At 40.9% G+C, this 14896-nt stretch overlaps 1 protein-coding gene across 10 annotated transcripts in view; it reads right to left on the minus strand.

The window, feature by feature from the left end:
• Positions 1-14896, minus strand: part of ST7 (suppression of tumorigenicity 7) — a 263596-nt gene that overhangs the window by 116325 nt on the left and 132375 nt on the right. For all 10 annotated transcript variants that reach the window (XM_059933537.1, XM_059933535.1, XM_059933536.1 and 7 more), the window contains exon 2: positions 5606-5688. In XM_059933537.1, coding sequence (XP_059789520.1) covers positions 5606-5688 — 83 coding nt within the window. The remainder of the gene's footprint in view (positions 1-5605; positions 5689-14896) is intronic.

Genomic DNA, 14896 nt, shown 5'->3' on the forward strand with positions numbered 1-14896 from the left:
AAGCCTTGAAATATATCTAGTGGTAAACAGTTTTTTGACAAGAGGGGATCTTCTAGGCTTGAAGATAAACCAAGGCAATTGGCATGGGTTATAGTAATATCCATAACATTTTTAGTTTCCTGTTAGAATTTGCAAGTATACCCTTTCCTCCATACCACTGACCCTTTCAAAGTCCCTCCCAAATCCTCATGACAGAACTAACTTCCCCCCTCCCTCCCTCCCTCCCTCTCCCTTCCTTCCTTTTTTTCCCTCTCTTTCTTCTTTCTTTCTTTCTCTCTCTTTCTTTCTTTCCTTCCTTCCTTCTTTCTTTTCTTTTCCTTTCTTTCTCTCCCCCACCTCTCTCTCTCTCCCCCTCCCGCCCCTTTCTTTCCTCCTGGCTCCTGCCTGTTTTGTTTAGGAATACCGAAGAGCTACAGAGTGGGTCTTGGCCTCCTGCCGCCTTGGGCCCAGCCAATCCCCCCCTCAGTCATCTGTTCCCCTAACCAGTTCAGGGGGGCTGTGTAAAGAACTGCTTTTCATGTCCTTCCACCCCCTTTCCTGGCCACCTACTGCCAAGGCTTTAAGAAAAGAGAGGAGACAGAGAAGTGAGGTTCTCTTCAAGGTCAACAGCCAGTGATCCCCACCTCAGTGTCTGCATGTTCACAGGATGAGATTTTCCACTGTAGCGTTAATGACTATGGCCTGGACGGGAGGCTCACTCTCCTGGGGTGAAGTCATGGGGACCACTGACAAGTGGGAAATGCCAGCCTGTGCCATGGCGCCCCAAGCTCTGTCAGCTTCTCCTGGGTGGCAGCTTTCCTCTAGGCCCTTGCCCTAGAAATTCTGATTCAGTTGGTCTGGAGTGGTGCTCAGAATCCATCACTTTAAACAAGCTCCCCAGATAATTCTGATACAGTCAGTTAATTCATTCACTCACTGGATCTGTGTGCATTCAACAAATATTTCTTAAGAGTCTACCCAAACATTATACAGTTGAACACAAAAACACAGATATGTTCCCAGCCTTTGTGAAGCTTCCATCATAGAGAGGATAAGACCATAAATGTCACAAATGAAATTATAAATTGTGTTAAGTGATGGTCCATGTTCTAGACTGACCAAATCTGACCTAATCCATGGCTGATTGGAAAAAGAAAAAATGTTCCCTCCAGAGACATTTGTAGTCTCCCTCTCTCCCCCTTTCCTTTCTCTATTTTTCTTTTTCCTTTCCTTCTCTCCTCTCTGCATTCTTGTCTACCTGACCCATTTCTATGGGTCTGTTCAAAGGAATACATCAACCACTAGACAATGCTGCTACCCATCTTCCTAGTCAACATGTTTATGAGAGGCAGAATGATGCTGGGACAAAGCAGTGGAAATTCAAATTCGAGCCTTCCCTATACCTTACCTAGCAAGGTGACCTAGGCAAGTCATAAGCTTTCTGGGTGCCTGTTCCTTAGGTCTTTGCTGGCTTAAACTGGATGGCTTCTGAGGGTTCCTTCCTCCAGCCCTGCAACTGCATGATTTTCAGGTCAAGTGGAGGTCAAGTTCTTTAGATGAATGAAAAAGAGTTGAAAGGAGCCATAACAATCTTCTAGTCCCACTCCCTTACTTTTGAACAGGAGGGGATAGAGGGCATGGTCAGACAGACCCGAATTCAAATCTCACCATCTGTCTGCTATATATCCTTGGGCAATTTATTTAAATTTTGTGTCTGTTTATACTCAGAGCACAAAGGCATTGGTTATATCAACCACTTAGAATTTCAATGAAATCAGAATTAGAATTCACTTAGAAATAAGAAATAATACATTCAAAGTGCTCAAAACAGTACCTGGCATAGAATGGAAAACACAATAAAAGGGCCTTTCATTACAACTGATTCCGATCTAATTGTCATCTCTTCTACTGCTTTTCTGAAAACAATTCTTTTACGCCTAATCCCTGAATTAATTCTTTTATTTACTATTTTAATTTTCTTTTTTCTTTTTTTTTAAAATTTATTTATTTTATTTTTGGCTGCATTGGGTCTTTGTTGCTGCGTTCGGGCTTCCTGTAGTTGTGGCGAGAGGGGGGCTACTCTTCCTTGTGGTGCGCGGGCTTCTCACTGTGGTGGCTCCTCTTGTTGTGGAGCACGGGCTCTAGGCGCACGGGCTTCAGTAGTTGTGGCTCGCGGCTTCTAGAGTGCAGGCTCAGTAGTTGTGGTGTATGGGCTTAGTTGCTCCGCGGTATGTGGGATCTTCCCGGACCAGGGCTCGAACCCGTGTTCCCTGCATTGGCAGGCAGATTCTTAACCACTGTGCCACCAGGGAAGCCCTAATTTTCTATTTTTATTCTTGATTCTCATTTTTTAAAATATTGCTTTGGCTGCCTTTTCCCGTATTTCTGTATTTAACATGCATGTGTAACACGTAGGTGTAGGAGCATGTCTATACACATGTTAATGGGGACACAGGGATCTATGTATAAATGTCAATACAGCAGCATTTTCTCCATTCTGCCAACATTTTGAGAAAATTAAGGGGAGCATTTTCTCCACATATCCACCTTATCATTCTCAAGAGCAAAAACAAAACTCAGAAATTTTTTCCACAGAAATAAACATTGCCCACAGAGGTTACATCAAGCAGACTGGGCATGTCCTTCCTACAGCAGATAAAAGACTAAATTGGTGGGTTTGGACTGTGACAACAGGTGCAGTTCCTGTGGCTGGAACTGGGCTGAGATGAGAAAGCTTGTACCAAGTGGCCAGAGGGGGCAGCTTGAAGTTAAGCAAGGGAAGGAGGTGCCTGGAGGGGATATGGGCCCAGGAACCATAAGGGAAGAATGACAAGTAGGTGGCATAACAAACTCATTGCTGGCTTTCAACTTGTGAAATTAAGAACTAGCAGTGATATCTAGTACAATACACACTGCTGAGTCCTCACTTATTTTTAAACACGTTAGTGTAAAAGCAGCATTTGCCAAATACATTTTATTTCTATGTATGTTTGTTCAGTTAACTGATTTTTCCTTCATAGGGGAAACAGCAGGGGGGGTTTTTGTTTGTTTGTGGTTACCTCTCTTCACCTAAGACATCACATTGCATGATCATTTCAGTCTCCAGCATAGGAATCCTGAGGTCCCCAAACAAATTCCTCAGGGCCAGCCCTGCACTTTCAGTATTCACCGCCTGGCTCCCTTGACATTGCTCAGGGGAGAGTAGTTAGGTAATTATCTCTCTGGTGCCAGGAAACAAACCACTAAGCAGTTCTATGCACACAGCTATTCTGCAAAGCACCTGACCCTTGACCTCAGTGCTGCCTCTCCATGAAATGCACTTGGCAGAAAAGAACAGTGGCTGAAGAGAAAGCTCAGCCCTGGGTGCATTTCAAGGGCTAGCAAAGCTGAGTCCCCAAGGGCTGGATACCACCAGTGTCAACAATCTCTAAAGCAGGAGCCTAAAGCTATCAAGAGCTATTCCCACGTGGTAGTGACTTTGCCTTCAGTACAGACCAAAAAATTTTTTTAATATATTATTATTTTTAAAATTTTTATTGGAGTATAGTTGATTTAAAGTGTTGTGTTTAAGTGAGAGAGTGGCATGGACATATATACACTACCAAACGTAAAATAGATAGCTAGTGGGAAGCAGCTGCATAGCATAGGGAGATCAGCTAGGTAGTTTGTGACCACCTAGAGGGGTGGGATAGGGAGGGTGGGAGGGAGGGAGAGGCAAGAGGGAAGAAATATGGTAACATATGTATATGTATAACTGATTCACTTTGTTATAAAGCAGAAACTAACACACCATTGTAAAGCAATTTTACTCCAATAAAGATGTTAAAAATAATAATAATAATAAATAAATAAATAATTTTTTAAAAAATGAAATAAAATAAAGCGTTGTTTTAGTTTCTGCTGTACAGCAAAGTGAATCAGTTATACATGTACATATATCCACTCTTTTTTATTTTTCTATTTTTAAATTTTTTTAGAGGTGATTTAGTGTTCTTTACACTATTTTTTTTTTTAACATCTTTATTGGAGTATAATTGCTTTACAATGTTGTGTTAGTTTCTGCTGTACAACAAAGTGCATCAGCTATATGTATACGTATAGCCCCATATTCCCTCCCTCTTGAGCCTCCCTCCCACCCTCCCTATCCCACCCCTCCAGGTCATCACAAAGCATCGAGCTGATTTCCCTGTGCTATGCAGCAGCTTCCCACTAGCCATCCATTTTACATTTGGTAGTGTATATATGACAGACCAAGCATTTTTGAGAAGGCCTTTCAAAATCTTCACACATCAGAGGTTTTCCTTTGCTCAAAGTTTTACATTAGTCAGGAGTATCCTCTGCTTGCTAGGAATGCAGCAAGGCAAATATATCATAAAACAACACGGCAGTGATCATCAGGCTTCAGCAGCTGCACTCCACACACAGGGAGAAAGCCTCACAAGCCTGGATCTGCAAAGGTGGTCATGGTCTAAAGAAACCCCTTTATTTGGAGGAGAAGAGAAGCAAGGAGATGGGGCATCTCTAAGTGAGAAGGGAAAACGACTGTTAGGCTTAGCTCACCCTGCATTCTGGTAATTAATTTATAGCCTAGTGAACCCACACCAAGATACTACTAGAATAAAATCCAGACTTGCCATTTGTTCAGCAAGCTGGAAAAACAGCTGAGAACTTAACCAGAGAGGCAGTGAAGTGAGCGATAAAAGCACAGGCTCTGGTGCAAGCCAGCCTGGGTTGAAATCCTGCTCTGCCACTTGCCAGCTCTGTGACCTAAGACAGGTTACTTCCTATCCAGCTTATGTATTAGTAAAATGGAAACAGCGCTAGCAGTTACCTCATTGCACTGTTTCTTGTCCATGTCTCTATAATAATTAGTAATCACAGCATTATGTATAGAGGAAAAAAAAGCTTTCTAAAACCTCTTTCTCGTTAAAGGTCCTTAATATAAATTTAATTATATTAGAGTGATTCTACTAGTTCAGATGGCCCCCTCTAAGGTCACTTAAATTAAAGAAAACTACTGCAGGTGTTATAACTTATTACATCTATAACTATTTTAGCACATAAGGCAATGGAGCCATAGGGGTGATTATCATACTGCTTTTTGCCTACTGGGGATTTTTTTTCAAGGAAGCAATAGGGAAATATATGTAAATTTTAAAAGAAAAGGAGATGAAGGGGGAAAAAGCTTAGAACTGCCACATCCATGTCAATATATTTAAAGAAACTGAGCTATATTTCTACTGATCTTGATTATGTCCAATAATCCATTTTGAAAAGGGTAATGAAAAACATTTTAGTTTAACTGAGTCACACTTACTTTATAGTATCTTAGACATTAGAATTTGACACAGAATTATGTCTTCCTTTATTTTCCATTTTGTTTCCATTTTGTTTTTTCCTTCAACAAAAGCAGTATATAATTGTTTAAAAAAGTCTTTTTTCCAATATTTTAAAAACATATAACCTGGAGAGTGAAAGGCCTCTATCAGTCCCCTATCCAACATATACACACACGCAGTCACTGTAAGCTGCTGGTGTATACTCTTCCAGAATTTTTTCCTGTACATATGTAACATATATATTAGTAATCAGCATGTTTTTAAATGGGAGGGATTCCACCACTTACCAAAATAAGCCCTGATATTAGTGAGGAAGTGCCTGTCAGGGCCACGTAGAACTTCGGCGTTAATGTGTTCAAAAACATGCTCACTGAAAAACAAGAGAGAGGGAGAAGAACAGAGAACGCATGAGTATGTCATCCGTAAAACCAGCTCTCATTTTCCTTTCTGGTGAAATCATTTGTTTCTGATGACAAGAATTATTAGAATCACAGCCAAGTGCCACTAAAATGGTTCAGCATTACACAGGCTCAGAATATTAGATTCAAGTTACATATCCTAAAAGAAAACAACTACATACAAGAAGAGAGAGCAGCATTTTGTTTCTGCCTCCCAAAACTATTGTTGTGAATGATTTTCATGGATTTACAGCCACTGAGGAGTCAAATCAAAGCTGGTTATTAAACTGTTAGAGAGGAACGGAAGGTACCCTAATATGTTTTGTGGAACCCTCACATCAGAGTCTTTGATGAGCCAACAAGCATATTTCAACCTTAGAGCAAATGAAAAATAACTATATTAAACAGTTATTAAAGATTCTAACACTATGTTTACCCCTGAAAAAGAAAGGACGAGTTAGCATATAAGTTAGCATATATCAGTACAATTTTTTCAGCTAACTTACAAGGTTGTCAGACTGCTCATCAAAATAATTGTATTCAATGCAGAAAAGATGAAAAATAAGCCACTAAAAATGAATGTGTATTGTCAGACACCTTCCTGACCTGCTCCTGACACTCTGTTCATATCAACTACACAGTTGATCTGGTTGCCCATTAAGTAAGGTCACTTATACATTTTATAAGTATATTTTAAGTCATTATTTATATCTAGAAATTGCACAAAACTTTGACTACTACCAAAACAACAACTGACCTAAAGGGTTTTTTGCATGCGTATTCACATTTCTTTACTGAATATGTTTGTGGAAGGGGATCATATCCAGTCCCGTTTCAAAATGAAGAACATCAGAAGTAGCAATTTTATGTCATTAGGGGAAAAGGCTTTGGTATTTGTCAAAGCAAAGCCACCAGCATGAACAGCGATCAGCCCAGAAAGCAAAGTCACCAACATGAACAAAGATCCTATGCTCACTCATTCAACAAATGCTTCTCTCTGTTTATGAATGAGACTGTGGACAAAGAATGGAAGCATGATTCAGACACAGCTCCCACCCTCTAGAAGGCCGAAGTCTAGCTGGGAAACAGACAAGTAAACAAGCAATCACCAGACAGTTTTGATAAGTGCGTAGAAGGGTCCTGTGCACAGAATTTTATGAAAACACATAAAAGGTATGCATCTCAGGCTGGGAGTCAGGAAGATGTCTGGGAGAATAAGCAGGAGTTAACCAGACCAAAGTGGGCAGGAGGAGGAAAGGAGGGCAATGTGAGCGAAGGACGGGGCCTGCTTTGAGGCCCTGAGGAAACAGCACACAGCCTTTCCAGCTGGTTGCACGGGTTGAAGAGGGAAGGAGCTTGGGCTGTGGACCCTTCGCAAAGGCACAAATGTGGAAGGATGCACTAACTCCATCCTTCCTGGTTACTGGGCATGCTTTCAGTAAACCTTCTCCCCCCAACACCCACTTTAAATGGATTGGTTTGCCGTGACTCATGGTCTGTCATTTGCAATCACGAATCTGGACTAACACAAAGTGCTCAGTCAATAGTCACAACTTGACTAAGTGGACTCTTTAGGGAGGTAGAGAAAAGCACAGAAGAAGCAGTCAGCCTAGGGCTGTGAGGCAAGAGGAGATACAGTTGAGCTGAGGTAGTTACGCTTGGCCATTAAAAAAACAAACCTAAAGCTTGTAATTGACAGTCTGATTCTGAGGTGCCTAAAATTCTCAAAATTCCCCTCCTCATGCTATGAATGATCCCACATTTTCCATTATTTTAAAAAAGTCACCAAAATAGAGTATTCACTTTGTTATTCTGTATTTATGAACATTCATATCTGTACCGTATACTTTTCAGTAAGTTTCTGGGGACAAACTGAACATAGAATTCAACAAAATCCATTTCTAAAAGAAAGAGAAGACTTGCCTGAATTTGAAGTGCTTTGGTAGCCCTGCTAACTCCCCAGCAACAAAAGCATAAAGCAATAGAGGAAAAAAGACTTTCTACTGAAAACTGCTGATCCACTGGGGACAAAAGATTATAGAATGAATTGACAAGTGAAAAAAAAGAAACTATGTGAGTTTTTTAAAGAGATAAAAATAAACATTCTACACCTTTAGTTTTACTTAAGATTATATAGCTACCATAGGTAATACAAAAATTAAAACATGCTTCTCTACTATATCCAGTTATAGAAAGCGACCAGAGTTGGGAAAGAGAATGGTGGGCATTAAAAGAAATAGAGACACAAATAGAGAATGAGAAAAGTAGAAACAGAAAAACATTTAGAGAGTGGGAGTTGTTCATTTAATAACCTATTAATTTTACAGTCTTACTGGGCATTCTGGCTAACATCGTTAAGACATGGCATTTAGCAATTCTGAGCACAAATATCAACAATCAGTACTTGCCATTTGAATCTATCTATCTATGTGTTTAAAGTTTATAACAAAGCAATTTTACAAATTAGAGCACTTAATGCTCACTTCAACTCTGTGAGGTCAATATTATTATTCATCTTATTTCACAGGTGGAGGCTGGGCAAAGAGCTGAACACCGGTCATCCAGCCTCCAGAGCTCAGGCTCATGGCATCAAGGGTGCAACATGAGAACGCTGCTGAAAAGCATTAAGGAACAAAATAGCAAAAGGAAAACAGTAGTCTTTCATTGGAAAAGGAGAGGAAGCTCTAAATAAGTGATACTGAAAGATGGATGTTTTTAACACTGTACTTATTTTTATCACTGACTGTTAAAGGTAAGTCCACTGGGATCTTATCATCAGTGTGTGTAGCCCCAGGGTGGAAGGGCAAGAAGCCACCCCGAAGGGGAGCATCTAGTTAAAGATTCCCCCCTTAAATTAGGAGGGCTGCACATTGCAAACCGGACTGCCTTAAACCTAGGAATACCTGGCCTAGTTTCATCAGGGTCACTAGCAATTATTTTTGAAAATATATGAGGGCCTGATGAAGTACCTAAAAATTAGATCAGAAAACTGTGGGGTGTGTGGTTTGAAACATAAAGTGGATATTCCTGACATCTATAGACATATCAATACTATCTCCACAGGTGCTGGGGCTAAGGAAAAACAAATTCAAAAACAAACAGTAAAGACTAATCTAGCTTTGGTAAAAATAAATTATACAATGTCCTATATCAACCTGGAAACAAAAATTAATAAGTCAGAAGGCTTTTCATCCGATCCAGATGGGCACTCTAACAGGTCACTGCTCAAAGAATACTGCATCAGTTATTCAAGGGCAGCCTTAGGGACTGTGTCATCAGGTGTTCTGAAGATGCTGAACTTTAACTTGGTACAGTCTTCTCATTAATTAATGAGTAAACAGGAAGAAATTAAGTACAGGTCTGAGAAGAAACTAGGTAGGAGGGGTGGGTTAATAGATTGAAAACTCAATGACCCCTCTGGATCACAGAAGAGAGGAGGGAAGAATATAGTACAACAGGTCAACTGTGGAAAGTGAAGAATCACTCCTGTGAGCAGGGAACTAGAATACCAGAGGGCTTAATGAGGAGTCACTCGGAATGGCCCTGTGAGGCCCTGTCTGTGAGGAGCCAGCCCTGTTTCTGGCCCTCGTGACAGTAAGAGCCTTCTCCCGTATCCTTCAGAGCACAAACAATTCCCAAATTAGACTCCTGGAAAAGATGTGCCGTAAAACAGAGTGAGCACATAACGCTTAAGAAGGGTTTGACTCCTTAAGATATATTCTGCCTTATTCAAGCCCTTGAAAGAAGAGGTTGGGCTTCCCTGGTGGCGCAGTGGTTAAGAATTCACCTGCCAGTGCAGGGGACACAGGTTCGTGCCCTGGTCCGGGAAGATCCCACATGCCGCAGAACAACTAAGCCCGTGCACCACAACTACTGAGCCTGTTCTCTAGAGCCCACGAGCTACAACTACTGATCCCATGCACCACAACTATTGAAACCCGTGCACCTAGATCCAGTGCTCCGCAACAAGAGAAGCCACCGCAATGAGAAGCCCGTGCACCGCAACAAAGAGTAACCCCTGCTCGCTGCAACTAGAAAAAGACCGTGTGCAGCAACAAAGACCCAACACAGCCAAAAATAAATAAATAAATACAATAAAAAATAGAAAAAAAAATTAAAAAAAAAAAGAAAGAGGTTAAGGCAGCATCAAAGACTTGGAGGTACTGACTAGATAGAGCTGAATATGCAGTGTGATAAAGTCTACAACACCCAAAAATATGGGTCTGCTTTGTCCTGTGTTCCATTTAACACCTTGCTAAAATAGGGCATGTGAAGAAGAAAAAATTAGAAAGTTATAACAATCAGCAATCACTGAAAAGATTAGGACTAAAGTCCCTCGGAAGAAAGGTTAAAGAAACTATGTCTATTTAAGCTGGATGAAAAAATAATAATAATAAAGAGATTTTGTGTAAAAGCATTATGCCTGGGAAAGACAGCAGGGTTAGGAGACCGTCTCTAAATGTGAAACCAACTGCAGCATGGTGGCCCTGGGAAAGTCCCACACCTTCCCAGAGCGGTTCTGAGGCTCACATGAAACAGGTATTCCCTCAACCCTCACAGTGAGGTGCAATTTATTTTCCCAAGGAGTTGACAACTTCTACCAGAGAAGTAGATAATAAGCATCCCAGGGAAAGGAAATGTTTATCTTGTTTAATTTTACTTTTTCTTCATTTCATTTAGCTGATGATTATTTAGGTCAATGGTCCCAACCTGAGTCTCCAGCCTAAGTGAACTTGGAAGTAGACTCTCCCTCAGTTGAGCCTGAAGATAAGATCACAGCCTGATAGACACCTTGATTACAACCTAGTGAGACCCAGCTAAACTGTGCCTCTACTCCTGACCCACAGAAGCTGTGAGCTAATAAATGTGTGCTGTTTTAAGCTGCTATATCCATGATCATTTGTTACGCAGCAATATGAAACTGATAGAATCATGTATAATTCATGAAAGTGAAAATCCATGTGGACATCCAGTAACTCCAGCTAACTGCAGTGAGCCCAGAAAGGGTGTTAAGATAAGCCAACTCTATCTGCTCCAAGCGCGTCTTTCTAAACTGTTCATAAATAAAATGCAACTTCAAACTCTGCTGCCATGACAGCACGTTATTCCACATGCTGATCTGTGATTGCCTTTGCAAATCCACTAATATTAAAGTAGAAGCTCAGAGGAAATTTTTTTTAAATACGGAAACTAAGTATCTTCATTTTACCCCAGTAAATGGTCTTTAAAAAAAAAATAGGCACATTTTAAATATACAACATTTGCATGTTTCCAAAAAAAGTCAGTTTTACATCTGCAAAACTGCATCAGTTCAACAGAAGATTAAAAGCACACCAGGAGCACATTTTCTCATTTGTTGCTTCTGTTTCCCTTCTCCTTGCCTTTTACCCCTGGTCTCCTTGAGCTCTGATAAGGTCTCAAGCTTTATGCATCACAATTCCCTGGATAAATCCTGTGGCATTTATCCTTGAGAGGAAAAAGACATGGAAGTATATTTTTAGACCCGTTCTTATGGCAAGAAACCTTCATAAATCATTCTGTCTACTCTTCCCTCTACCCTTGACGTTGCCTTGGCAACTTTACAGGTATACTGTTTCTGCTTTACTGGGCATCTGGCTCTACTGAGGAGTGGAACTGAGCACATTCTTTCTTTTCTCAGTTGTGATCTGGGAAACTATAACGAAGCAGTATTCAATCTTCATGGTTCCCTGTCCTTTGCTGGAGGGAGGCCGTCTGTCAAGCCATGAAGGACTGTCCAAAGCCCAGTCACATGCAAACCTCGGTAACCCAAAAGGACAAGTGAAGCAAGATCTCAGATTATCTGTTCCCTTTTATTTACAAGCAAGCTGATGATGGGGAACTCTAGTCAAGAACAGGAGAGAGGCTTGTATAAGTCTTACATTTTTAGCTATTTAAAACATGCTTTAATTTAGGGTTGAAGATTTATGAATCTTTTTGTTTCTCATAAACTGTTTAACATTAGGAAGAAAAAAGACATATTTGCCTCTAATGGGAGAAAATCTTCCCCATACTTATTCTGCAAAGAGACAGAAGCCTTGTGGAGACATGGTCCTCCAGGGTCTGGCCTCCTCTAGCCTACAAGCACTCACTGTGCCTCCATCATCCAGCATCCAGCACCCAGCATAGAGCCTGGTCCACAGGGGTACTCAATGTTTGATGAACACTGCATGCTTGCATAAGGGTAGAGGACTAGGTGATGAAGTTGTAATAACATTATCCCAGGACTTCTGATTAAAAAAACTTCCTGTATCTGGAAAAATTGAGTCTTTGATGGCTCTAACCTTGTCTTCTGATCGTGTGTGTGTGTGTGTGTGTGTGTGTGTGTGTGTGTTTCTATCCCCAGAGTACCTATACAGTGTGAGATGCTTATTAGGTAGATTGAATGACCACTACTCACCAATAAATCAAGGTCCAGACATACTTATACTATCCTCACACAGCAAGACCTTGGCTATGTAGAACCCTCAGAACTGAATTATTTGAGATAGCTAAGGACCTATCCTATTAAAAACCAGACGTTTTCTTTTTAAAACAACTTAACAAGGAAATCTTTACAAAATGCATTACATACCTGACTGCATCTTTATACAAAATATTCAGAAAATATTTCAATCTTTATTTGATGGCCCCAAGTCAACAAAAGTAACATAAACTATAGTACTGTGCTAGCATTCAGCAATGTTTTTAGAAACTGTTCAAGTACTCTATGTTTTTTCCCTCCAAAATGAAGTTACCCCAGACTGTTTTCAGTCTTTCTCATACCATTTTTGTCACCTGGCATACTATTATTTGTTGTTGTTGTGTGCCTGTTTCAAACTGCTTTCTCTCCTTTTTAATATGCTACTTAAAAATCTACTGTTCCTTCAAAGGCAAAAAACAACTTTGGTCATTCAATAAATATTGATGTTTAACGTATGTCAAACACTGTAAAATGCTGGGGATACAAAGATATATAATACATAGTTCTTGTCCTCAAGGAGCTCTGGACTTTGTGGAAGAGGCAGACATGGAACCGAACTAACAGGCAATTATTCTGAGCGTTACTCTGGAAATAAAAAGTTGGTACTTCTAACTCAGCCTTGGGCTAGGGTGGGGGACAGAATGTTCATCAAGGAATGTTCCTTTGAGAAGACGGCTAAGCAGAGCCAAAGGATGTTCATTGGATCCATGTAAAATAAGACCTGTCATCTCACACTGGTAACTCTTTGATGCTCATCTGTATGTGCTATATACACTGGCCTTTTGTTCTTAGAGCTCGGTGGTTTGATGAGTTAAGATGACTGGATGGCTGAGTTCCAGAAAGGTCCAGTATCACTGTAGCGAGGTATAATACACACTTCGGTAGGGTGGCTGTAACCAGTGTTGTATAAGAACACTCTTGGTGGTTCTTGTGTTCACACTGGAGGGTTCCTTACAGAATCTGCCATGCAAAATGTGCTTGGACTTTTCTACCATCTTGAAAAGAATATGGTCATCAGCTTCTCATTTACCCCTCCTTTACTGGAAGTTATTTTTTTTAAAAAGAAGCCTTAATGGTTTGATTTACGAAGATTACATGCGGCAAAGTTCATTACTTAAAGGGTTAGAATAGATGTAACTACCTAAAAGCGTTCAAAATACTTGTGGCAATCAGGTGTCTGAACAGATCATTGTTAAATCTAAGATGCATGGAAATAACTAAGAAAGGTAAGAAGAATATAAACAAGAGTAATGAATCTATAGTCTAAAACATCTTTCAGGAAATGTTCTACATTTATTAATATTAGCTAGTTCATTCGTTTATCCAAAATGTATGTGGCTTATAAAAGGTACAAGACACTGAACTACACACTGGGACTGTGAAATTAAAAAAGAACGAGACTTAGACTTGATTTTATTGTTAGGATTGCTCTATTTTAGGTTTTGTTCTTAGTGCTAGGGCATGACTCTTCTTTAGGGAGTGGTGCTTTTCCAAGGTGTAGCCATTCTGTGGTCCTAACTGAAGGCTAAGGTGTGCAGTGAGGCCTGATTTTAACAAATGGGACATTGAGATTGGTTCAAGATGGTGGAGTAGAAGGACGTGCTCTCACTCCCTGTTGCAAGAGCACCGGAATCACAACTAACTGCTGAACAATCATTGACAGGAAGACACTGGAACTCACCAAAAAAGATACCCCACATCCAAAGACAAAGGAGAAGATACAATGAGATGGTAGGAGGGGCGCAATCACAATAAAATCAAATCCCATAACTGCTGGGTGGGTGACTCACAAACTGGAGAACACTTATACCACAGAAGCCCACGCACTGGAGTGAAGGTTCTAAGCCCCACGTCAGGCTTCCGAACCGGAGGGTCCAACAACGGGAGGAAGAATTCCTAGAGAATTAGACTTTGAATGCTAGTGACATTTGATTGTACGACTTTGAAAGGACTGGGGGAAACAGACTCCACTCTTGGAAGGCATACACAAAGTAGTGTGCACATCAAGACCCAGGGGAAGGAGCAGTGACCCCATAGGAGACTGAACCAGATCTACCTGCTAGTGTTGGAGGGTCTCCTGCAGAGGTGGGGGGTGGCTGTGGCTCACCGTGGGGACAAGGACACTGGCAGCAGAAGTTCTGGGAAGTACTCCTTGGCGTGAGCCTTCCCAGAGTCCACCATTAGCCCCACGAAAGAGCCTGGGTAGGCTCCAGTGTTGGGTTGCCTCAGGCCAAACAACCAACAGGGAGGGAACCCAGCCCCACCCATCAGCAGACAAGCAGATTAAAGTTTTACTGAGCTCTGTTCACCATAGCAACAGCCAGCTCCACCCATCGCCAGTCCCTCCCATCAGGAAACTTGCACAAGCCTCTTATATAGCCTAATGCACCAGAGGGGAGACAGCAGAAGCAAGAAGAACTACAATCCTGCAGCCTGTGGAACAAAAACCACATTCACAGAAAGATAGACAAGATGAAAAGGCAGAGAGCTATGTACCAGATGCAGGAACAAGATAAAACCCCAGAAAAACAACTAAATGAAGTGGAGATAGGCAACCTTCCAGAAAAAGAATTCAGAATAATGATAGTGAAGATGATCCAGGACCTCGGAAAAAGAATGGAGGCAAAGATGGAGAAGATGCAAGAAGTGTTTAACAAACACCTAGAAGAATTAAAGAACAAACAAACAGAGATGAACAA

The sequence above is a fragment of the Balaenoptera ricei genome, chromosome 9 (genome assembly GCF_028023285.1).
Source record: "Balaenoptera ricei isolate mBalRic1 chromosome 9, mBalRic1.hap2, whole genome shotgun sequence".
In the NCBI taxonomy this organism is placed as follows: domain Eukaryota; kingdom Metazoa; phylum Chordata; class Mammalia; order Artiodactyla; family Balaenopteridae; genus Balaenoptera; species Balaenoptera ricei.